This window comes from Schistocerca cancellata, chromosome 1 (assembly GCF_023864275.1).
Source record: "Schistocerca cancellata isolate TAMUIC-IGC-003103 chromosome 1, iqSchCanc2.1, whole genome shotgun sequence".
Classification (NCBI taxonomy): domain Eukaryota; kingdom Metazoa; phylum Arthropoda; class Insecta; order Orthoptera; family Acrididae; genus Schistocerca; species Schistocerca cancellata.
Genome location: NC_064626.1, coordinates 1,248,534,210 through 1,248,560,911, shown reverse-complemented (window position 1 = coordinate 1,248,560,911; position 26,702 = coordinate 1,248,534,210). Strand labels below are relative to the sequence as shown.

General features: G+C 40.2%; 1 protein-coding gene across 2 annotated transcripts in view; it reads right to left on the bottom strand.

Annotated features, from left to right (window-relative positions):
* LOC126094910 (serine/threonine-protein phosphatase 6 regulatory ankyrin repeat subunit C-like) overlaps positions 1-26,702 on the bottom strand; it is a 314,292-nt gene that overhangs the window by 13,506 nt on the left and 274,084 nt on the right. For both annotated transcript variants that reach the window (XM_049909562.1, XM_049909553.1), the window contains 2 exons: positions 24,754-25,047; positions 4,133-4,234 (listed from right to left, as the gene is read on the bottom strand). In XM_049909562.1, the coding sequence (XP_049765519.1) occupies positions 4,133-4,234; positions 24,754-25,047 (396 nt within the window). The remainder of the gene's footprint in view (positions 1-4,132; positions 4,235-24,753; positions 25,048-26,702) is intronic.

The following is a 26,702-nucleotide window of genomic DNA, read 5'->3' as shown; positions in this document are numbered from 1 at the left end:
GTTCTTGTGGATGTGATAATCACTCCCAAAAAAGTGATGAAAACATAAGAGTTTTTCACATAAACTGCAACAAAGGAATGCAACAGTGTCACAGTTGCGCAGTTTTCCCTGTGCTCTGTCGAAACATATGTTTTCAACGTTATCAAATTTTCTCGTGTGTAGACCGTCAAATCCTGCATATGTCCAAGCAAATCTGAACATGTCCTAGAATTTTGGAGAGCAACGTTGATTCTGTGTGAGTGCCTGAACTTTGATAATTGTGTCAAAATAAAAATTAAAATTTTCGCTTGAGGGGAGACTTGAACCAAGGACCTCTCGGTCCGCAGCTGATCACACTAACCACAGGACCACAGCACACCTGAACTCAGATAGTCCTTGATGTAGCCTATGTTGCCCATGGACTACTCAGTTTGTATATTTTGCTTATTTTTTTCATAGTTCCACACAACTTCTTCCTGTTTTCTCAATTGATCTGTGTTCAGTTTTTCAAGGCCTATCCACTGTGCCAACTTAAAACTAAATCTGAGGGGGGTGTGATGGGGAGGTTCCCTTGTGAGTATGTTACAAATGAAATAATGTCTTAAATATTTGATGTTGAGCATCCAAAACACTGTCTGAAACATGTGTTGCAAATATAATTAGTAAAGGAGAAATAAATTAAAGCATCATGCTTGATGCTGAAGGTTTACTGAACATAGCAAAGCAATAATAATTTTCCTTGCAATTTTATAAAAAAAATAGTTGCTACACACCACATAGAGGAGAAAGAACAGAAATACTGTCAAAAACGATCTTTCAGCCAAGGAGACCTTTGCCAAAACACAAAAACACACAAAAACACAACACTCGCGCTCGCTCGCTCGCTCTCGCGCTCTCTCTCTCTCCGGGCGGGGACTACTCAGGAGGACGTCGTTATCAGGAGAAAGAAAACTGGCGTTCTATGGATCGGAGCGTGGAATGTCATATCCCTTAATTGGGCAGGTAGGTTAGAAAATTTAAAAAGGGAAATGGATAGGTTAAAGTTAGATATAGTAGGAATTAGTGAAGTTCGGTGGCAGGAGGAACAAGACTTTTGGTCAGGTGATTACAGGGTTATAAATACAAAATCAAATAGGGGTAATGCAGGAGTAGGTTTAATAATGAATAAAAAAATAGGAGTGCGGGTTAGCTACTACAAACAGCATAGTGAACGCATTATTGTGGCCAAGATAGACACAAAGCCCATGCCTACTACAGTAGTACAAGTTTATATGCCAACTACCTCTGCAGATGATGAAGAAATAGATGAAATGTATGACGAGATAAAAGAAATTATTCAGGTAGTGAAGGGAGACGAAAATTTAATAGTCATGGGTGACTGGAATTCGTCAGTAGGAAAAGGGAGAGAAGGAAACATAGTAGGTGAATATGGATTGGGGGGAAGGAATGAAAGAGGAAGCCGCCTTGTAGAATTTTGCACAGAACATAACTTAATCATAGCTAACACTTGGTTCAAGAATCATGAAAGGAGGCTGTATACATGGAAGAAGCCTGGAGATACTGACAGGTTTCAGATAGATTATATAATGGTAAGACAGAGATTTAGGAACCAGGTTTTAAATTGTAAGACATTTCCTGGGCCAGATGTAGATTCTGACCACAATCTATTGGTTATGAACTGCAGATTGAAACTGAAGAAACTGCAAAAAGGTGGGAATTTAAGGAGATGGGACCTGGATAAACTGAAAGAACCAGAGGTTGTAGAGAGTTTCAGTGAGAGCATTAGGGAACAAATGACAGGAATGGGGGAAAGAAATACAGTAGAAGAAGAATGGGTAGCTCTGAGGGATGAAGTGGTGAAGGCAGCAGACGATCAAGTAGGTAAAAAGACGCAGGCTAATAGAAATCCTTGGGTAACAGAAGAAATATTGAATTTAATTGATGAAAGGAGAAAATATAAAAATGCAGTAAATGAAGCGGGCAAAAAGGAATACAAACGTCTCAAAAATGATATCGACAGGAAGTGCAAAATGGCTAAGCAGGGATGGCTAGAGGACAAATGTAAGGATATAGAGGCTTGTCTCACTAGGGGTAAGATAGATACTGCCTACAGGAAAATTAAAGAGACCTTTGGAGAGAAGAGAACCACTTGTATTAATGTCAAGAGCTCAGATGGCAACCCAGTTCTAAGCAAAGAAGGGAAGGCAGAAAGGTGGAAGGAGTATATAGAGGGTTTATACAAGGGTGATGTACTTGAGGACAATATTATGGAAATGGAAGAGGATGTAGATGAAGACGAAATGGGAGATAAGATACTGCGTGAAGAGTTTGACAGAGCACTGAAAGACCTGAGTCGAAACAAGGCCCCGGGAGTAGACAACATTCCATTAGAACTACTGATGGCCTCGGGAGAGCCAGTCATGACAAAACTCTACCATCTGGTGAGCACGATGTATGAGACAGGCGAAATACCCTCAGACTTTAAGAAGAATATAATAATTCCAATCCCAAAGAAAGCAGGTGCTGACAGATGTGAAAGTTACCGAACTATCAGTTTAATAAGTCACAGCTGCAAAATACTAACGCGAATTCTTTACAGACGAATGGAAAAACTGGTAGAAGTCGACCTCGGGGAAGATCAGTTTGGATTCCGTAGAAATGTTGGAACATGTGAGGCAATACTGACCTTACAACTTATCTTGGAAGAAAGATTAAGAAAAGGCAAACCTACGTTTCTAGCATTTGTAGACTTAGAGAAAGCTTTTGACAATGTTGACTGGAATGTATGACGAGATAAAAGAAATTATTCAGGTAGTGAAGGGAGACGAAAATTTAATAGTCATGGGTGACTGGAATTCGTCAGTAGGAAAAGGGAGAGAAGGAAACATAGTAGGTGAATATGGATTGGGGGGAAGGAATGAAAGAGGAAGCCGCCTTGTAGAATTTTGCACAGAGCATTAACAGAACAGATAGCCTACAAAAAGCAGCAGAGCCCTCGAACTGGGGAAGTATCAAGAATGATGTCCCACAGGATCAGTGTTGGGTCCCTTATTGGTTTTAAGTATATATTAATGACTTGCCGCTCTATATTCACGATGATGCAAAGCTAGTTCTTTTGCTGATGATACAAGTATAGTAATTACACCCAACAAACAAGGATCAGTTGCGAAAATTGTAAATAATATCTTTCAGAAAATTATTAAGTGGTTCTCTGCAAATGGACTGCAACTAAATTTTGAGAAAACACAGTATATACAGTTCTGTTCAGTAAAAGGCACAACATCAGTGATAAATATAAACTACAAACAGAGGTCTGTTGCTAAGGCAGAATATTCAAAATTTCTGGGTGTGTGCACTGAGGAGAAATTGAAGTGGAAGAAACACATCTACGATGTGCTGGAACAGTGAGGTTCAGCTACTTATTCTATTAGGGTTATTGCAAATCTTGATAATAAACATATCAGTAAATTAGCCTACTATGCCTATTTTCATTCACTGATTTCATACAGGATCATATTTTGGGTTAATTCATCATTAAGAGAAAATATTCATTTTGCATAAACATTTAATCAGAATAATAGCTGGAGCCCACCCAAGATCACCTTGCAGACATTTATTTAAGGAACTTGGAATATTCACAGTATCTTTTCAATACTTACAATCAGTTATGAAATTTGTTATTAAATCCCATCCCAGTTCAAAAATAGCAGTGAAGTGCATAGCTACAACACTTAAAGAAAGGATGATCTTCTCTATTCTGGGTTAAATCTGACTTTGGCACAGAAAAGGGTGAATTATGCTAGTACAATAATCTTTGGTTGTTTGCCAAATAGCATTTAAAGTCTGACACATAGCCAACCAACATTAAAAGAATTTCTGAATGACAACTCATTCTACTCAATAGATGAATTTTTGGATATGAAATAGTAACTGTAAAAAAAGAAAGAAAATATTTTGTGCAAAGAAAATTCATGTTAAAGTGACATGTTCCACATCATTACAAAATGTCATATTCATGATCAATGGAACAAGTATTAGGGTATATATATATATATGTAGAAGAACATGAAAACAGATTGAAGATTATATAGCTGCAGTGTAATAGCAAAGTCAAAAAAGATCTAAAATGCATTTCCTGTTGCATTTAACTTACCTCAAAATCTGCTGATGTTACAGCTAAATGGACTGCTCTGATTCGACACTCCTGTGGGATGTCCAGAAAGTTGCTTCCTGCAGCCCATAGCAATCTTACTACCTGTTCGAAGAATAATGTCTTATCTTAGCTTCATTTCACTATATTACAATAAATGTCAGATTAAATTACATTCCCAAGCAAATTTTTCATTGTTTTTAACAGTGAGGACAATATTTATAGGTAATGACAGTGTCAAAGGAAAAAAATACAAAATAAAATATATTGTAATGCATGATGTGTATGGGAAATATTTACACGAAATGCACTATGTACATCCCTTCACGAACTCTGTTCCACGAACTCCATCATAAATAAGATTCTTCATGGACATGGTACAAGTCTAGTTACACATTAACAGGCAAAAGCAGATACTGTAAAAAGAATACTAAGAACAAATTATGACAGTTACTAGTCCACTTATATTGATAAGTTTGTTAATCACTTCTGGACTACTTCATAAATGTATACTGAAAATTCCTGTCTCATAATTAGCAGTACAATTAAAATATTTCAAATAAGCAAAAAATTCATGATGAACTAGTATGACTCCCACAAATTACACAGTTCAGGAAAGAACAGAAGTTCATTGTGTCATAACATACAACTTAAAATCATTGATTTGGTGTACAAGAGACTTGACAAAACACAATTTGTTTACAGTTAAAATATCATTAACATAGTATACTGTACTGAGTACATACTTGACACACAACATGATATTTTTTAAAAAAAAAAAAATTATAACATCTTATATATTCAGATCCCTCCCCCCCCCCCCCCCCCAAGAACTCTTCAATTGAATAGTAAAAAAAAACACAAACACACACACACACACACACACACACACACACACACACACACACACACACACACACAGAGAGAGAGAGAGAGAGAGAGAGAGAGAGAGAGAGAGAGAGAGAGAGAGAGAGAGGGAGGGGGGGGGAGGAAGGAAGGAGAGAGGGGGGGGCAGCTACCTCTGGCCAGAAAGCTACACAGTCGAACTGAATGGGAGTGGCAATCCAGAGCAGGACAGGGAAGAGAAATGGGGAGGGATAACAGGATACAGGTGGGGAAAGAGGAGTCGATGCTGTCTGATGAAGCATGCAAGGACTAGATGTGGCAGGACTGGGCTGACAGGTGCAGCATAGAGAGGCTGTGGACGATTGAAAGGAAGAGGAAAAAGCAGCCAAACCACTGTCTTCATCAAGGCTTTGATCATCTGTCATCATACCCAGATATTAGATACCTAGGTGCAAAAGCTGCTCAATCCACCCTCCTCCCCCAGCATTTCCTATTCCAGTCCTTTCACTGGATTATCTTAATCCCACCAGAGACCAGGCCACCTGTGAAAGCAGCCATGTTATATACCTACCTCTCTGCCGCAATCATTGTTCAGCTTTTTATATGGGTATGATTACCAACCAATTGTCCATGAGGATAAATGGCCACCATCAAACTGTGGCCAAGAGAAAAGTGGACCACACTGTAGCACAAGACACAGCTATATGTAACATATTTGATTTTAGCAGCTGCTTCACAACCCGGGCCATCTGGATCCTTCCCTCCATCACCGGCTTCTCTGAACTGCACAGATGGGAGTTATTCTTGCAACACATTCAGCACTCTCAAAATCATCTCAGCCTCAACCTGCAGTAACCTACTGTCCTCACATCCTTCACCCAGCTGTTTCTGCCTCCTCCTCCTCCTGTCACCTCCTCACAATTTGCCTCTCCTCACCCTCATTGCATGCTGCTTTTTGCCAGCGCATCTGCAGGTCTTTTCCCTTCTCTGCTCCACTTGTATCTGTTCCCCACTTTTCCCTTCCCCTCCTCTCCCTCCCACACAACCACCTGACACTGCTCCTGCCAATTCTGTTCTGCCGCCTCTAGCCCCTGCATGCTCCGCCATACAGTGCCAATTCCTCTTTCCCCAACTATACCCTGGTATCCCTCCTCCTTCCGCATCCTGCTCCTGACTGATGCTCCCATGCAGCATCTGCAGTCTGGCCAGAGGTAATGCTCATGTGTGTGAGAGATGTGCTTGCTTGTGTGAATGTGTGTACATTTCTATTTTCTAAAGAATGCTTTGGCGTCTTTTTGTCATGCCCATCTGCAACTCAATGTGTTATCTTTACAGTGAGTAGAAATCTATCCCTTTCATGACATTGTAGATGTTCCAACCTGGGCTTTCCATTGTTTGATTTTGTCTAACAGCGTTTCTTCTATCCCATAACCCAGTGATGTTTTTCTTTGTTACTCTTCTCTAAAGCATTACTGTAACCAGTGTCTGCTCTTTCTTTTCTTTCTGTTTTCTAATTCCCTTCCAAACTGCACACACTCTGGTCCACACTGTATCAACAGTATTGCCTGCACCAAAACATGGCTTAGTAACTGCACGAATTGTTGTGTAGCACCTCATGACCCAAATTCTTCCAGCCAATAATTACAAGTTAAATTATTCCTACTGGTCACATTTCCTGTCTCCCCCCTCTTTTATTTTTGTGTGTTGTTTTCCACACCTACCTATGTCACATGAACTCATGAATCTAATCAATCTCAACAACCTCTCATCCGTTATCCAAATAGTCGCTTTCTCCTATATGTCACTCATTCTGTTCTCTCCCCCCCCCCCCCCCCCCCCACACACACACACACACACGCACAAACACACACGCACACACACTTTTTTGTATGTAGGCTATTTTACATATTTGTGCACATTTTTGTGGATTTTTGGGTATCTATATGTATTTTTATGTTTTTTCCTGTTACCCAGCTCCTCCCACACCCACTTAACACCTGCATTTGTCCATTACTACATTATTTCCCATTTCCCCAGCACCAACCCTGCAGCAATGGATCCCTCTTCCATTTTTCTGCTCCAGCTCAGAAAAAGTATCCCTTTCCCTTTAAAACACCAGTTCCACATCATTTTCCTTAAATACTTCTTAAACCATGGAATGCCCCTCAATGGCCAAACCACAAAAATTTCTTTCTCTGGATCCCATCCTTCACTTTTCAGATTCCACCAGTTCCTGTTCCTCGAAACATAATTCTGGAGAGAGAGAGAGAGAGAGAGAGAGAGAGAGAGAGAGAGAGAGAGAGAGAGAGAGAGAGAGAGAAGGCAGGTACATCCATGGCACAGACATTCCAGAACCGACTCTGCTCTCTCTGCAAAATACTGCTGCTGTGCAATCCCCACTACATACATCATATCTTCGAAATTGAATCCTTTTCTCTGTAGCTCCTAGAGTAGCATTCCAGGCACCACCTTTGTATGTTATCCAACCTGCTAAAATCCTACTTCTGCCTTGGGGCACTGCTAGCCAACCCCTATCCTACTCAGTGTTCCTCCTCATAAACACTTCACAGCTGACCTTTTTAACTTGCCACATCTCCAAAAACTCCATTCCAGCCTCTACATAATCCAGAGTTGAAACAATCCCAGAATACTGTTGTTAAACATTCTGCCATAATAGTCAGCCCCACAGAAATTTTGAGCCTGACCAAAGGCCTTACCTTCAGCCCTACATCCAAATTTAACCAAGTTGGACTTGTCAAAGACCTTCTCTCATTCTCCCAGTCCCTGCAGTGGTAATACTTCTTTGTCACTAAATCTTCCAACCAAAACCAACCTATCTCAGTAGTGAACCCTGCTTCTCCCAGTTCACACCATCATTCAACAGTGATCCTCCTACCCTCCCACCTAATCACCCTGTAGTCACCTTCCAGAAAATCCTTACCTCCAACTTGGTCTCACCATCCTTCCTCCAGGCCCTTCCTAAGAACACCAACCTTTAAACAGAAGAAAGTACAACCATACACAACCTCAAAACTAAGCCTTACCTTATCATCCTATCTGGTAAAAATGGTTCCATCACTGTTGTCATGAACTGGAGTGACTACCTGGTGGAATGCCTCCACCAATTGTCTGACACTTCCACGTACAAACTCTGTGAGAGTGGTCCCATGCCAGAAGGCCAGTATAACTTCCAATCCCTGCTTAAAGCCTTAGGCCCTTCCCAGAACATCTCCCCTGAATCTATTTCCCTCCTCACTCCTATGATGCCCAGCACACCTGTCTTCTACATGCTCCCAAAAATCCACAAACCCATGGTAGCTGATTATTGTGCTCCCACTGAGAGAATTTTGGCCCTCACTGACCACCTCCTCCAAACATTTTCCCAAAATCTAGTCTCCCACAACAAAGATACTAAGAACTTGCTTCACTGACTCTCCACCATCTCCAACCCTGTATCCCCTGGATCCCTACTCATCAGTATAGATGCCATACCCATTGCTATTGCAGGGTCCTTCAAATTCCAAAACCCACAGCCTCATTCAACATACACTTTGCTAACAACATCCTAACTTTCAATTACTTCTCCCTTTGAAGGAATATATAGAACTAAAACCTGTGGCACAGCCATGGGCACTTGTATGGCTCCCTCCTATGCCAACCTCTTTATGGGCTGTCTAGAGGAAACTTTCCTAGCCTCCAAGTCCTCAAACCACTCATATGGTTCAGGTTCACTGATGTTATCTGCATGCTCTAGGCCCAGGGACAAGACAACCTATCCTCAGAACCTCTACAACTTCTCTTCCATCCACTTCACTTGATCCTCCTCAATTCAGTGTGCTGCCTTCCTGGACGTTGACATACTCCTCTCTGATGTCTCCATCTACACCTCTGTCCACATTAAACCCACCAAACACCAACACTACCTAGATTTCAACAACTCTCATCCCTCCCACACTAAAGAATCCCTCCCATGCAGTTTGTCCACCCAGAGACAGCAATGAGAGCTCCCTTGCTCAGTATGCTGAAGGTCTTACTAAGGTCTCCACTGACAGACACTATCCCTCAGACCCAGTTTGCAAACAGATTTCCTATGCCATATCCTCATATATCCCCAGTCCTCCCACCACCATCAAGAACCAACTACAGGAAGCTTCTCCTTCATCACCAAATACCGCCCCGGCCTGAAATTACTGAACCAGATCCTTTGCCAGGGTCTGATTATTTGCCTTTATACCCTGAAATTAGGGACATACTAACCAAGATCCTTCCCACCCCTCTCAAAGTGGTGTAGTGGTGTTCCATTTCCCACCTAATCTCCACAACATCCTAGTCCATCCATATGCCACTCCCAAACCCACCCACTTGCCAATGGGTTCATATACCTGTGGAAGATGCAGATGCAAGACTTGCCCAATCCACCCACCCAGGACTCCTATTCCAGTCCTTTCGGTGGCTTATCCTATTCCATCAGAGGCTGGGCCACCTGTGAAAGCGGCCATGATATATGCCAGCACTGCTGAAATCATTGTTTAGCTTTTTATATTGGTACGACTACTAACCAGCTGGCCATATGGATGAATGGCCACTGCCAAACTGTGGCCAAGAGCAAAGCAGACCACCCTGCAGCACAACATGCAGGTGTACAAAGCATACTTGATTTCAGTGGGTGTTTCACAACCCAGGCCATCTGGATCCTCCACTCCATCACCAGTTTTTCTGTACTGCACAGAAGGGAGTTACCTTTACAACCAATTCCCTATTCCCAAAATCATCCCGACTTCAACCTAAAGTAACCTACTGTCCCCACACCCTCCATCCAACTGTTTCCACCCCGTCTCTTCTGTCACCTCCTCACAATTCATCTTCCTCACCCTCACTCTGCACTGCCCTTGGCAGGCACATCCACTAGTGAACGTTAGTGTAAAGTGCAGAGACTAGTGCAATAGCACTTGAGAATTTTGTACTAGTTATACAATTTGAAATCCAAAGTTATAATTTTACTTCATAATATATTGTTAGCGATATGTTTTCAAATAACAAGTTAAAATTGCAAAATGAGATTTAAGACAGGAAATGTTTAAATATGATCAGTTGAAATTTTGCTGAATTGAACAATTCTATTCAAAACAGTCAATTACATGAAATATGATGGTCATATAGAGTGGAATATGAACCAAATTCCAGGTTTTGCAATGAATTACTTCTGATCCTGCAGAGAACCTCATTGAGCTTCAGTTCAGTGCTCCTCATTACACGTGGAAGAGACTGAACACTTTGGTATATTATGGTCTAATGCTGGGTATTACTAAGAACATCTTGGTGCACCTGCCTACAATAGGAGGTTGCCAAGTACAATCTAATATGGATTTTGAGTATTGTAGTATCCGATACTAATGCTTGTTTCACAATGCATTGACAGTATTGAGAAAGAGCTATGTCTCCATTGCACTCAGGAGAACCTGGAGGCTCTAATGGCTGACATAATTATTCAGAAACAAGAGCAATTCAGCTAACTTCCAGTAAATAATTTTTTTGATTGAAATAGATTTACCTCATACAGACAATCCTGCGAATTAACTTGTTCTTTCTTTGTACTATTAATATTCTGTCTGATCCAGTTGAAAGTGATACAAAATTATTTGATAATCTTACATATTTAATTGAAAACATAGTTTAAATTTCATTGTGATGTATGTGTACACTTCATTTTGGAGATTTAAGCAGAAATCTGATCTCATGTCATATGTAAATTGCTAACCCATCTAATTGATTGTAAAATGAGTACTGTTACATGGATCTGTCAGAAGAGGTTTTGTTCAACTTTTAGTTGCACAAATCCTTTTGGGGGTTGTTGAGACATAACAGTCCATTGAAACCCATTTATAACACGTATTTTTCGATCCAATTTGAAATAAACAGGAATCACTGATGTAAACAAAAGATAGTGATATAGGTAAACCTATACTTATAAAATTGTTACAATGAAACTAGTTACTAAATTATAATTGTATTGAAGTATATAAGTCCTGCAATTGGTAGGAATATTTAGGATTAACGTAATTAGGTGAAATCTGGACCAAATGATTGAGTATATTGGTCGAAGTCTTTTCTTTGAAACTGAGATGGATTTGTGTTAAAACAGTACCTAATTTAAAGTCTGTGGTATTTAAACAAAAAACCAATTGATAAAATCAAAACTGATTAGAAAATTAAAATGTAATTAGTCAAAATGTTATAAGTGGCATGTAAACATAGGCAGTTCTTTAGGTGTATTGTCAATAATAAATAAAAGACCTATTTTGCCACATTCAGTGGGAGACTTAGAAACATATGTATCAGTAGGAACATTTTCCAAACCATGATCTTTTGTATTTTATAAAAATAGTAAAAGTATTGTTAATATTTCATATGTTGAGTATTTACACACTCCCAAAATGTTAAATGCTTGAACATTGATATATGTATTTGCTCTATAAGAGCTACTGCAACTGTTGAAATATGTCATTAATTTTAAGGCAACAGTTTGAATTGTAATTGTATTAAAAAACCCTTTATAACAATAGTGAGGATTGTTCGGATTTATATATAAAGGGGCAGCCATGTTGGCATTGGACGGCAGTGTCTTATGAGATGATGTGCAAGAAGCATGTAATTGCTTAAGTAAGATGTACATCAGTATGCATGTCAGTATTTTTGAGTTTTGTCAATGTAACATAATAATTATGATGTGATATAGAATAAAGGTTCTGAAACATAATGTTTGTATTGGTCATTCTTGGTGTAAAAACCAAGTTACAGTGGACATGAAGGAACATGTGGGTAGCTAGATTATGGGGAATTAGTTGAATATGTTGGTCAATGAGGGCTGAAATTCTTTCAATTTGGTCACAATAAAGAGCCACTATGGGGCATCCAGGATTGTTAGGTTTGTGGATTTTGGGGTTTTGGGGAAGATATAGAAAGTGGGTGTGTGGGGTGTCATAGGGATGAGGTGGGGAATGGATTCTGGGGAGAGGTTCTGGGAAGGGCCTAAGGCTTTAAGTAGGGATCAGAGGTTATGTTGGGCTTCTGAGATGGAACCACCCTGGCTGATTTTATAGGTGGAGGATTGGCAGAGGCTTTCTGCCTGGTAGTCACTTAACGACAGTGGTGGAAGCTTTGTCTGCTGGTAGGATGATTATGTCAGGATTTCTTTTCAGGTTGTGTATAGCTATCCTTTATTCTTCTGAAAAGTTGGTATTCTGAGGAAGATACATGGGGAAGTATGGTCATGTTAATTTGGTGGTAAGAAATTCCCTGAAGGTGACCAGTGTGTAGTGAAGTGGGGGGAGGGGAGGAATGGTCTTCACCATCTTTTTTTTTTCACACCTTCCATTCCATTCAAACTTGTGATCATTGACCTAATCCATTCCCCCTCCTCTCCTCTTCCTTTATCGCAACACACACACACATTCCCATACCTCATCTGTTCCTTTTCTCCCACATTTCTGTACGTTTTTAATGTATTTGTGCATGGTTTCACACACTTTCACACATTTTTGCAAATTTTTATGTATCTGTGCATATTTTTGCATATCTAAGTGTGTTTCTGTCTATACATATCTTCTGCACATTTTTGCATGTCTTTTCTTGTTTCCAGATCCTCTAACAATCATCAATACCTGTTTTGGCTATTTCCATATCATTCCCATTTCCTTTACACCGTTGCAACCCCAATGGACCCCTGCTCCATCTTTCAGCATGAGTTCAGAGAAGTATCTCTTTCCCTGGTTAAAACCCAATCCCACATCCTATTTCTCAAATGCTGCCTGAACCATGGTATCACCACAAATTCCTAACCATAAGAATTCCTTTCTCTGGATCCCACCCCTCCTTTCATAATGACCTCCACAAATTCAGATTCTGCCAGTCTCTGGGACTCACAAACCTGATACTGCAAAAATACACCTCCATGGTACAGGCATTCCAGAATCACCTCTGCTCCCTCCACAAAATACTACTAATGTGCAATCACTGATCCATACATCACATCTCTGAAACTGAGTCCTCTGCTCTCCAGCACTTGGAGGAGCATTCCAGAAACCACCTCCATAAGTTACCCAATCTGCTAAGATCCTACAGCCACCTCGGGACATTACTATCCAACCCCTATTCTACCCACAGTGATCCTCTCATCCACCTCTCATAGCACCTAAACATTGCCTAGCTGACTTTTTCAACTTGCCACATCCCCCAAAACTCCCTACCAATATTCCACCAAATCCAGAGCCAAAACATTACAGTAATACTGTTGTTAACCTTGCCATCAAAACCATCAGCTCCACTTTCAGTTCTATCAAAAAGCATCACCTTTAGTCCTACATCCAAATTTAACCATCTTCTGAACCCTGCAATGGAAGCACTTCTTTGCTGCTGAGCCCTACAACCAAAACCAACCTAACTCCAACACTGCACCCTGCCTCTTCCAGTTCATACCACCTTCCAACCATGATCCTAACCCTCCTCCCACCTAACCACCCACTGGTCACCTTTCAGGAATTACTTACCTCCAAATTAACCTCACCATCTTTCTGCATGTCCCTTCCTCATAATAGCAAACTTTCAGCACAAGAAAGAATAACCATACACAACATCAGTCAAGTCCTGACCTAATCATCCTACCTGCAGACAAAGGTTCCACCACTGCTGTTATGAATCGCAGTGACTGCCTGGCTGAAGGCCTCTGCCAATTATCTGATTCCTCCTTTGGCAGGGCGAACCAATCCCAAAATTCCAACTCAACCTCCAATCCCTGAATATGTTTTTCACCTCATCCCTATGACACCCCACACACCCACCTTTTACATGTTCCCCAAAATCCACAAACTCAACAGTCCTGGACGCCCCATTGTGGCTGGTTATTGTGACCACACTGGAAGGATTTTGGCCCTCACTGACCAACACCTCCAACCAATTACCCATAATCTAGCCTCCCATATCAAAGATACCAACCACTTCCTTTGTCGACTCTCCATCATTTCCACCCCTTTACCTCTTAGATCTATACTCGTCATTGTTGATGCAATCTTTCTACACACTAACATCCATCACAACCATGGCCTTGCCACAATTGTACACCAACTCTACCAATGCCCTGAAGATCCCAAACCAAGCACTTCATTTCCTGTACACTTAACCAACTACTTCCTAACCCATAACTACCCCACCTTTGAAGGTGAGGCATACAAACAAATTCATGGCACAGCCATGGGCACCTGCACGGCACCTTCCTTTGCCAACTTCACCATGGACCACTTACAGAAAACATCTCTAGCTTCCTAAAACTCTAAACACCTCATGTCGTTCAGGTTCATGATGATAGTTCATAACCTGGCTCAGGGCCAAGACACCTTTCTTAATTCCTTCACAACTTCAACACCTTCTCTCCCACCCACCTCACTTTGTCCTCCTCTATCCAGTGTGCCACCTACATGGACATTGGGCTACTCCTCTCTGATGGCTCGATCCACACCTCTGTCCACATTAAGCCCGCCAACCAACAGCTGTAATACCTTCCACACCAATAAATCACTCCCCTGCAGCCTGTCCACCCAGAGATGGCATATCTGCAGCGATGGGAGCTCCCTTGCGCAGTATGCTGAACGTCTCACCAAGACCTATACAGACAGGCACTATCCCCCAGAACTAGTCAGTAAACAGCTCTCCTGTCCCATTTCCCCTCATATCCCTAATCCTGCCACTATACACAATAACTGGCCATTGATCACCCAGTATGCCCTGGATTGGAATAACTGAACTACATCCTTTGGCAAGGCTTTGATTACCTATCATCATACCCTGAAATGAGGGACATCCTACCCAAGATCATTTCCATACCTCTGAAAGTGCTGTTCTGTTGCACACCCAAACTCCACAACATCTTAGTCCATCCCTATTCCACTCCCAACACAAAGTCATTGCCACAGGGATCGTATGCCTGTGGAAGATATAGGTGCAAGCCCTACCTCCCAGTCCACCCACCCAGCACTTTTTATTCCAGTTCTGTCACGGATTTATCCTACCCCATCACAGGTCAGGCCTCCTGTTAAAGTAGCCATGTCGTACCAGCTCTAATGAAACCATTGCACAGTTAATGTACTGCCACCCTCAAGCTGTGGATATGAGCAAAGTAGACCACACTATCCCAGGCTCTTTGATTACTGATCCCTACCAATGCACCCATCCATCTTTATCCTCTCCTCTCCTTTTTCCTTCCTTTTTCCCCTCCTCCATGCCCCACAGCATCCTGATGCTGCACCAATTGGCCTTCTAGTCCCTGCACACTCTGCCAGACAGTGTTCCTCTGTCCCCCCACAAGTACACTACTCTCCCTCCCCCTTCCCCACCTCTGACCCCTTCAGATTGCTGCTGCCCACCCATGTGATAGTTTCATTCTGGCCTGAGCTGCAGGAGTTGGTGGTCATGAATGTGTGAGGTGTGCTCGCATGTGTGTATGACTGGTGTGTGTTCCTCTGTTTCTCTTTGCTGATGAAGGCTTGGCTGAAAGTTTTGCATAAGTGTCTTAATTATGCCTATCTGCAACTTAACATGCCTTCTTTATGTGAAGTATCAATCTATCTTTGCCTACATTTTTGATGTTGTTGTTGTTGTCTTCAGTCCTAAGACTGGTTTGATGCAGCTCTCCATGCTGTTTTATCCTGTGCAAGCTTTTTCATCTCCCAGTACTTACTGCAACCTACATCCTTCTGAATCTGCTCTTGGTCTCCCTCTATGATTTTTACCCTCCACGCTGCCCTCCAATGCTAAATTTGTGATCCCTTCATGCCTCAGAACACGTCCTACCAACTGGTCCCTCCTTCTTGTCAAGTTGTGCCACAAACTCCTCTTCTCCCCAATTCTGTTCAATACCTCCTCGTTAGTTATGTGATCTACCCATCTAATCTTCAGCATTCTTCTGTAGCACCTCATTTCGAAAGCTTCTATTCTCTTCTTGTCCAAACTATTTATCGTCCATGTTTCACTCTCATTTTTGATGGTCAGTTTGAATATTTTTGTTAATGTTCCAATGAAAACTGCAGTGGGTATGCCAAAGCTGCATCAGCTTGTCATGTTTGGAGGAAGGCATTGTGTTTATTTTATGTGTGGTGGCAATATACCGGACGTTGCAAGAAGGAGTTTAGCACTACAGATTATTTAACATAAAATCAACATGAAGACACTTCAGTTAAGTTAAACAACAGTTTTTGTAATGTGTAAATAAACATCTTGTGAATGTTGCAGTTCTTATTACTGTGTATACTAAGGAAATTGGAGAGGAATTCCACCCTATGCAAGACATCTTTGTAGCTTTGTTTCCACCCTGACATATTTCATCTCTTTTTGTGCACCTTTAGCCGGTTTATTCGTTAAAACACTTCTGCAAAATTGTTACATGTTAAACTTCAAAGAACCTTTTAGTAAAAAATTTTTACATTTATAAAATGGGAGATTATTGTCAAATATTTTTACACTGGTTTGCATGCAGTACAGATTTGAGACATCTCACTGAGCTGATGCATTCTATGTTGTTTATTTATGATGTGTCTAAAGTTCCTAATTTCATAGTAAATTTTGAAATAAAGTGTATGTATGCATTTGATTACACAGGGTGGGTAATACCCTAAAGAGACAAAGGCTCCAACATAGCACACAGAACTAACAACACAATGCATAACAGACTTGGAAATACTACCAACAAGCAAATACATACAATCTGATTTATGTCAACTAACTTACAATTGCTGTCAATCTGTATATGTGGGTCAAACTAGTAGGAATTTTAGAACCACTTATACAGAACATCTCAGAGCACTAAAAAACAATACATCACACTCAACATTTGCAGATCACCTAACAGCACAAAATCTTCACCCAGCCAAAACATAGAAACAGACTTAAAAGTCCTTAAAACTACACTCCTGGAAATGGAAAAAAGAACACATTGACACCGGTGTGTCAGACCCACCATACTTGCTCCGGACACTGCGAGAGGGCTGTACAAGCAATGATCACACGCACGGCACAGCGGACACACCAGGAACCACGGTGTTAGCCGTTGAATGGCGCTAGCTGCGCAGCATTTGTGCACTGCCGCCGTCAGTGTCAGCCAGTTTGCTGTGGCATACGGAGCTCCATCGCAATCTTTAACACTGGTAGCATGCCGCGACGGCGTGGACGTGAACCGTATGTGCAGTTGACGGACTTTGAGCGAGGGCGTATAGTGGGCATGCGGGAGGCCAGGTGGACGTACCGCCGAATTGCTCAACACGTGGGGCGTGAGGTCTCCACAGTACATCGATGTTGTCGCCAGTGGTCGGCAGAAGATGCACGTGCCCGTCGACCTGGGACCGGACCGCAGTGACGCACGGATGCACGCCAAGACCGTAGGATCCTACGCAGTGCCGTAGGGGACCGCACCGCCACTTCCCAGCAAATTAGGGACACTGTTGCTCCTGGGGTATCGGCGAGGACCATTCGCAACCGTCTCCGTGAAGCTGGGCTACGGTCCCGCACACCGTTAGGCCGTCTTCCGCTCACACCCCAACATTGTGCAGCCCGCCTCCAGTGGTGTCGCGACAGGGGTGAATGGAGGGACGAATGGAGACGTGTCGTCTTCAGCGATGAGAGTCACTTCTGCCTTGGTGCCAATGATGGTCGTATGCGTGTTTGGCGCCGTGCAGGTGAGCGCCACAATCAGGACTGCATACGACCGAGGCACACAGGGCCAACACCCGGCATCATGGTGTGGGGAGCGATCTCCTACACTGGCCGTACACCACTGGTGATCGTCGAGGGGACACTGAATAGTGCACGGTACATCCAAACCGTCATCGAACCCATCGTTCTACCATTCCTAGACCGGCAAGGGAACTTGCTGTTCCAACAGGACAATGCACGTCCGCATGTATCCCGTGCCACCCAACGTGCTCTAGAAGGTGTAAGTCAACTACCCTGGCCAGCAAGATCTCCGGATCTGTCCCCCATTGAGCATGTTTGGGACTGGATGAAGCGTCGTCTCACGCGGTCTGCACGTCCAGCACGAACGCTGGTCCAACTGAGGCGCCAGGTGGAAATGGCATGGCAAGCCGTTCCACAGGACTACATCCAGCATCTCTACGATCGTCTCCATGGGAGAATAGCAGCCTGCATTGCTGCGAAAGGTGGATATACACTGTACTAGTGCCGACATTGTGCATGCTCTGTTGCCTGTGTCTATGTGCCTGTGGTTCTGTCAGTGTGATCATGTGATGTATCTGACCACAGGAATGTGTCAATAAAGTTTCCCCTTCCTGGGACAATGAATTCACGGTGTTCTTATTTCAATTTCCAGGAGTGTAGTAACAGCGTATACCAAAAATTAACAATGGAAGAAAACTATCACAACCAAAAATCAATAGTCAAAGGAAAGAAAGTACTAAAAGAATGCACATCACTGTGCAATAAAATCCTCTTTGTCACACCAGGAGAATTATATGAATAACACACACCCCAGAAGCGCAATGATCAGTCTCTAAAATTAAATTCCGTTCTAACATCCCAAAGATGTTCGGGATCGCATGCAGTTCCTCTGCATTGAAATGAGTGGCTCAAACTCATCTAGGAGTTAAACCGCACATGTCACATTACACACCCTAAATTACACACTTGTGACCCTGTGGTTATATTGTCTAGCTGATGGCAAGTTTGCAAAGTTATATGACATGTACAAAGCTAATATAACATATAACAACTGTGATAATATTCTATTACCTATAACATTCTATTACCTTATGATTCAATAAGGTGTCATGCTGTCATTAATCAATGTGTTTTGTGTGATGCTTAACTGAAAATACTGATAATTTAAATTTACTACATCTTTTAAACAAATACAGTTACAAAGTTGATATTTACAGTATTTGTCATTTTAACAATGCACTTCTATATGAAATGTTGATCATTAAGATTGACCAAAACGTTCAGATTTTAGCATTCAGATCTTTGTTTGTTAATTTCACTTTAACAGTAAATCCTAAACTATTATAGATATGATCAATATTCAAGATTTATTGGGATCACCAAGAAAATATATGAAGGAATCACTGTGGGCTTCATTCCCTGAATTACTGCAGAATTAAATAGTTTTCATAAATTTTTCCCTTTATGGCCAATTTTAGGTCTGCCATATTTAACACTGCTACATCTCCTGGCCACAAACAGCTTCTACGGGGTTTCCCTATGATGTAGGTTCTCGTCTGTCTCACTCACACACTCTAGCGCTTAGGCCTCATTCAGCACAATAGACGCCTGTGAATTTCCCCATCTCATGGTGAATCTGCGCTCTTTGTGGCATATGGTCCTGGATGACAGGGTTCATTCCACAATTCCTGACGGCTGACTCTTTCGGCCATGTACTTAAATGAGAGCAAAATGCTCATTAACTCACACCCTACTGCACACCATTAACTCCATATGCATGTCCACAACTCTCCCTCTCTTTCTTGGGAACACACACACACACACACACACACACACACACACACACACACATACATACATACATACATGTATGCTTTACATACATGCACTCACATGAACTAAACATGACACTCATCCACAACACTTCAAATCCACACGCCACATCCGAAACAAACATGCCATGACACAAAAGAACATTATACGGCCACAACAACATGTAATGGAGGCAAAAACTCTGTGCATGGCAAAAAATGATAAAAATGAATGTATAATGACAAAAGAGAAAGAAATAATTGTGTTACATTGACACAAACAAAGTAAAAACACCACAAAATCAAAAACTGTAAGTAAAATACTAAACATATGATACATAGTGATTCTCAATCAAAAATGCATTATAAACAGAAAAATAAAATAATATTTTGCTGTTCGCAGATGACAAGTTTAACTGCATAGTAGACCTAAAGCTACTAGAATAAATATCCAAAAGCTTCATTACGGTTTTTACATAAATGGATCCATTCAATCCATTTTCAAATGTAGTATAAAACTAGAAACTTTACACATTTTGTAAATAAACAACATAGAATGTCTCAACTCAGTGACACATGACTCAAATCTGTACTGTGTGCAACCCAATGTAAATAGTATTTGACTATAATCGGTCATTATACAAATGTAAATATTTTGTATCAAAAGTTTTTTAGAGCTTAACATGTAACAATTTTGCAGAAGGATATTAACAAATAAAGCCACTGAAGATAACACATAAGTCCTGAAACATATTCCAATAAAAACAAAATTATGAAGGTGCCTGGCATAAGTTGGAATTCCTCTCCAGAAGTATAAAGCAGTTTGTTAATGACTCCTTTTGAACTTAAGTTAGTAAAAAATTAATTCAGTTAAACTATAATTATAAATCATATCAAAACCTATCATGATAAAGCAGTATTAGTCATTACTTTGAAATGGGAAGACAAATTCGATTTGGCACTAAAATTAATTTTGTTTCGTTTCACAAAATCTTTCTGACAATATTTGTAAAGGTTTCATTACAGACATGTAAAACATTACAAATTTATATAAATTACATAGTTATTTTGTGCATGATCATGAATACAGTTTGTATGAATGTGTTCATGATGCTTATTATTATTATGTCATATTTTTATTTATGCCTATGCAGAGCTGTAGGATACTAATACTGACAATACCAATGTCAAACTTCCAGTTATCATTACTACTTTGGTTATCAACCCACAGGTTGGTTGGCAGCAGCACGCCATTCCGTTCTTTTGTCAACTTTCTTCTTCATATCTGCATAGGTCTGGCACCCGATGTCATTTATTACTTGTTGAATGTAGGTTAATCTAGGTCGTCCTCGGCGAGTTCTTCCTTCAATGATTCCTTCTAATATTCTCTTAATGAAATTGTTATGCCGTAAAATGTGACCTATGAAGGTTATTCTTCTTTTCTGTATATTTCGCCAAAGAGATCTGTTTTCTTTCACTCTTCTGAGGACATCTTCGTTTGTAGCCTTGTCTCGCCAGCTGATTTTTTCCATTCTCCGGTAGCACCACATTTCGAATGCCTCTAATCTTCTCTTTTCTTCTTTTCCACAAGTCCAAGTTTCACATCCGTAAAGGGCTGTACTCCACACATAGGTTTTCATGACTCTCTTTCTTACGTCTAAACTAACATTTCTACTCGTCAGTAAGTTTCTTTTTCCATTGAATGCTATTTTGGCAAGTTGTATTCTGTTTTTAATGTCACTTTTGCTCCTTCCATCTGCTGTTATTTTGCTACCTAAGTAGTTAAATTCTGTAACCTGCCCTAGTTTCTCTCCCTTTATTGTTATTCGTATGGGTTCATTGTAGTTCAGGGCGCCACTCACCATCACTTTAGTCTTTTTCTTATTTATTTTCATTCCATACTGTTCTTTTAAGGTGTTTTCCATTTCATTGAGTGCGGCTTCTAAATCTTCTTTCCTTTCTGTAATTATGGCGATATCATCTGCATATCGCAACATATCTATTTTCATTCCGTTAAGTTTTATTCCTACTTCAATATTCTCTCTTATTTTGTCTATTGCTTCTTGGATATATGCGTTGAAAATTACTGGAGATAGTGGGCATCCCTGTCTCACTCCTTTCCTTATTCTTGCTGTTTCTTCTTTGTTTTCCTTCTTAACTAAGGCTGTTTCATTTTGGTATATTTTAAAGATTATCCTTCTATCATTATATTTCAGACCAGCCTTCTTCAGAATTCTAAACATTTCTGGCCATACAACATTGTCAAATGCCTTTTCGAGGTCTACGAAGGCTATAAATACTTGTTTGTTTTTGGAAATTTGTTTCTCAATTATTAGTCTTAAAGATAAGATTGCTTCCCTCGTCCCTACACCGCTTCTAAAACCGAATTGGTCTTCACTTAGAGTGCTATTCAATTGGTTTTCAACTCTTTTCAAAATTATTCTTATTAGAATTTTTGATGCGTGTGAAAGAAGACTGAGTGTTCGATGGTTTTCACAGTCCATAGTAGATGCTTTCTTAGGTATGGGGAATATGATGCATTTCTGATAGTCTTCAGGAACTTCACCTGTTTTGTATATTTTCTGTATGAGTTGCAGTAATGTAGCTTTCATTTTGTCTCCTGATTTCTTAATTAGTTCAGAAGGTATATCATCAACACCTGCCGCTTTCTTATCTGGTAGTTCTTTTAGTGCTTTTTCAAATTCATCTTTCAGAATTGTGTCCCCTAGTTCTTCTTTCTCTACTTCTTCGCTTAATTCTATCATATTATCTGTTAGAGGGTCTCCTTGATATAGCTCTTCAATGTATTCTTGCCATCTCTTCAGCGTGTCATATCCAAATAGTACCTTGCCCTCTTTGTTCTTTATAGTTCCTGAAGATTTTACTTTCCGTTTAGCAAAGTTTTGTTTTATTGTTCTGTAGGCCAAGTCAGTTTTTCCTTTAACCATGTTTTCCTCCACCTCTTTACAAATGCTGTTGAGGTAATTTTCTTTTGCTTTCCTAGATTCTCTGTTTATTTGGTTTCTAAGCTGTCTATATTTGTTTTCGCTTTGCTCGTCAAAGGCATTTTTGTCATACGAACAAAATAATAATAATTATTATTATTATTATTATTATTATTATTATTATTGTATTTTTATCTCAGACATTATGTCTGGTCAAAAATGGAAAGTGACACGGACCTTGATCAAGCATGACTTCCTTTTAACTGTACGGTATATGTTATATTGCATTTATATTTAAAAAGAAAGATGATGAGACTTACCAAACAAAAGCGCTGGCAGGTCGATAGACACACAAACAAACACAAACATACACACAAAATCTAGCTTTCGCAACCAACGGTTGCCTCGTCAGGAAAGAGGGAAGGAGAAGGAAAGACAAAAGGATATGGGTTTTAAGGGAGAGGGTAAGGAGTCATTCCAATCCCGGGAGCGGAAAGACTTACCTTAGGGGGAAAAAAGGACAGGTATACACTCTGTTATGCTCAGAGTCATTATTTCTGATTAGGAGGGGTATTTAAGTGGTAAATCCTGACAGTTACATTGCAATGTCTGTGACACATTTTGAAGTCAGAGATGTAAATGAGCCATTTTCGTTCAACTACCGTATTTACTCGAATCTAAGCCGCACTTTTTTCCAGTTTTTGTAATCCAAAAAAAAGCCTGTGGCTTAGAATCGAGTGCAAAGCAAGCGGAAGTTCTGAAAAATGTTGGTTGGTGCCGCCACAGCTTACTTCTGCCGTCGAATATATGTAGCGCCACACAGGCATGCTTTGTAGGCACAAAGATAAATACTGGCGCCAAAACCTCTGTGTCAGGAAATAAATTTTAAAAAAAAGGTGGAAGACGAGCTTTTTTTCTCCGCCCCGAGTTTCGACCACTGCATTTTCATACATCATCCAACGAAGTAAATACAAATTCCGTATTGTTCATCTTCAAATGTAGCAGCATTTCAATGTACTACAAAAATCCGACTGGCAAGACTGTTTGGGATGTTTGTCAATATGGCCAACTCTACATTCTGAATTTTTTTCCTATCTGTGAGACGAGTTGGTTGCTAATAGGAACTTTTACAAATTGTGAATCACATGCAGTATTCTCATCACCATAAGAATAATACGAATATAAACATTTTGCCATGTATTGTTTCATGTTCGCTGCTATCTCAATTAAGTCCTGTCTGCCTAATAAACTACGAAACTAGAGTGAGACAACAGCAAACGCGGAGGAATATACATATCATGTCATGTTTATATTCGTATTATTCTTATGCTTAATAGTGATACAGTCAGAAATGAAGCACGGCAATTGACTAGATTTTTAAATCTACGATGACTCTAATTTCTGTGTAGAATGTAATGTACTAAAGAGGCGCCTGCAAAGATTTTCAAACGGAGAAAAATTTTCACTAAACTCTCGCTCAGAACATCTTCGGTCATACGCAGTCTATTATTTGGTTCTTGTTGATCATTATCAAAGAAAGCAGCAGTGTAAGTAACAACAAATAGCAGTTTCTTGCCATTGTTTCACTAATGAGACGATTCCTCTCTTTTCTTCTTCTTTTAATTGTAAGCGGCGGTAGTGCGCACAAAAGCAAGCCATGCCGCGAGCGGCGACAGGCTGTAAACACGCACTATCAGAATGCGACAAACAATGCATGACACAGCACAGTACAGTAATGCATTTTCAGCTTAGAGTGATGTAAACACCTATAACAAAGAAAACTGCGCTTATCAGATCGAAGAAAAAATAAGCAATCAATTCAAACAAGACGAGGCACGTGGAAAAGGAAGGGTACCCGTATAAATACGGACGGAGTGCCTGACGCATAGCAATGGCTACCTGGTAAAGCTTAACTGCTAAGCTTACGACTCGAACCAAACTACTGTAGCTGTATTGTAATTCATTCGACCTAAATTGTGTCTCATATTACAATGGACCAACTTTGTTTCGATTTGGAGATGCGCCCTATAACTTCTCTCTCCCCTTGAATTTCGAGTCTCAAATTTCAGGTGCGGCTTAGATTCGGGAAAATTTATTTCCTTGATTTTGAGTCTCATTTTTCAGGTGCGGCTTAGATTCGACTGCGGCTTAGATTCGAGTAAATACAGTATACATGACATCCCTTCTCCATATTGACAGCCACACCAAAACAAAACAAAACAAAAAGAAAAAGAAAAATAAGAAAACATTTTATTAATAACCATACTTTCTTTTTGTAGCAAAAACTAATGCAGTTGAAACTTACACGATGACTGCCACGGTCAATAGCTGCTTGCAAAGGTGTCCTCCCATTGTGATCTTCCACACTAATACTTGCTCCTTCCCTGAGGAGTAAGCTGGCTATATCCCTGCCTGCTGCAAGCATTAGTGGTGTTTGACCTTCATTGTTCTTTCCATTAATTATTTCCACTTTTTTCTGGTTTGCTAGATGTGGTGGATGGTCCACACCTTCTGCACTGGGTGTCCAGTCAAAGGATGTTTGACCTGCGATGTCCTTCAGAGTAAAGTCTATTCCAGCCTTGATCAAGAGCTCCATTACCTGAAAAGGTCATACTTTTAAATTTCTGAGTTTTTATATTGTGATGCCATACTTCCACATGCAAATTCATCATGATTTTAAAGTTAATAGATCATTTAATTATATTGACAGTGTCTCTCAAGTGAATTCTAACTTTTTACATGTTTAATTTTATTTTTGAATGTCCAAGTGTACTATAACACAATGCTAATACTGTTCAACAAATATTTGTGGACTATTCTTAATACACTATCTAGATAAAGTATTGGTAATATGATTAATTTGATCTGTTGTTCAGTATCTGAAATGAGCTGTACACAAGAGCCAAAAAATGATTCTCAGTGAAAGCAGTAGCATTTTAGATCACATACAATCTACAAGATTTTATTATTACTTTATTTATTTGAATAACCCCTTTGGAGGGTACAATAAATCAACTTCCTTTGACAGTGTTGCTCCTTTTCTCCCTGCACCCACTTCCTTCCATTTGCAGACTGTTTTTTTTATAAATCAACTTCCTCCATCCTTTGAGAGTATATAAATCAACTCAGCTCATCCTTCGAGAGTGTCATTTCTATTCTTCCTAGGTCCACTTCCTTCCATTTTCAGACTGCTTTCTTTGCTGAAATCCTGCCTTCTGTCTTGCTTTTCTAAAAATTATTCTTTTCTCTACTGTGACAATTCTAATTCCAATGTTTTTCATTTATTTTTCAATTTCAGCAAACCATGTGAATTTGGATTTGTAGCTGTTCAGCAAGTTGGATATCTGATTGGTTAATCTGTTATTTTCCATGCAGTATGTGTCCATAAAACTTTAGTCTTATTTACCTCATCAGATCAGTTAGCTATTCCATTTTCAAATAGAGCTCTGTTTTTTTTTATCTTAATCTATATTCACCATTACTATTATTTTTAGGTCCAAGTATCTTCCTTATTATGCTTCTCTCAACTTTTTCAATCCTTCAAGATCTCTAACCCTTATTAGTTTAAGCGTTTCTGCGTCATACAATTCCTTAGGCATTTCACTGTTTCATATTGTCTTAGTTTTGTGTCCCAGGACAAAAGATTTTTGTTGTATTTCTGTATAGACTGTCCCTTCCATTTTATTTACTCTGTTTCCTATTGCTTCTTTTCTTTTATAATGCCATTATCCATTCTACGAGATATTTAAAATAGTTCGTTTTCAGTGTGTTGTTATGAATTTAACTATCTTTTAAAAAATTCTTGTGAAACTTATGCACAGATTGATTGTCAATCTTCTTGACTTCCTTAATATCCTCCAACAATAGTCTATTTGGGTTTCATCCTGGTTTTTGTACTGAATAAGCAATATCTCCCCCCCCCCCCCCCCCAATCAACCATGGACCTTGCTGTTTATGGGGAAGCTTCCATGCCTCAGTGATGCAGATAGCCAGTAGGTCAGATCACAAGGGTATCAGTGGAGAGGCCAGACAAATGTGTGGTTCCTGAATAGGGGTAGCAGCCTTTCCAGTAGTTGCAGGGGCAACAGTCTACATGATTGACTGAACTGGCCTTGTAGCATCAACTAAAACAGCACTGGTTTGCTGCTAGAGCAAATGGCTGAAAGCAAGGGGAAACTACAGCCATAATTTCTCAAGAGGGTATGCAGCTTTACTGTATGGTTAAATGATGATGGCAACCTCTTGGGTACAATA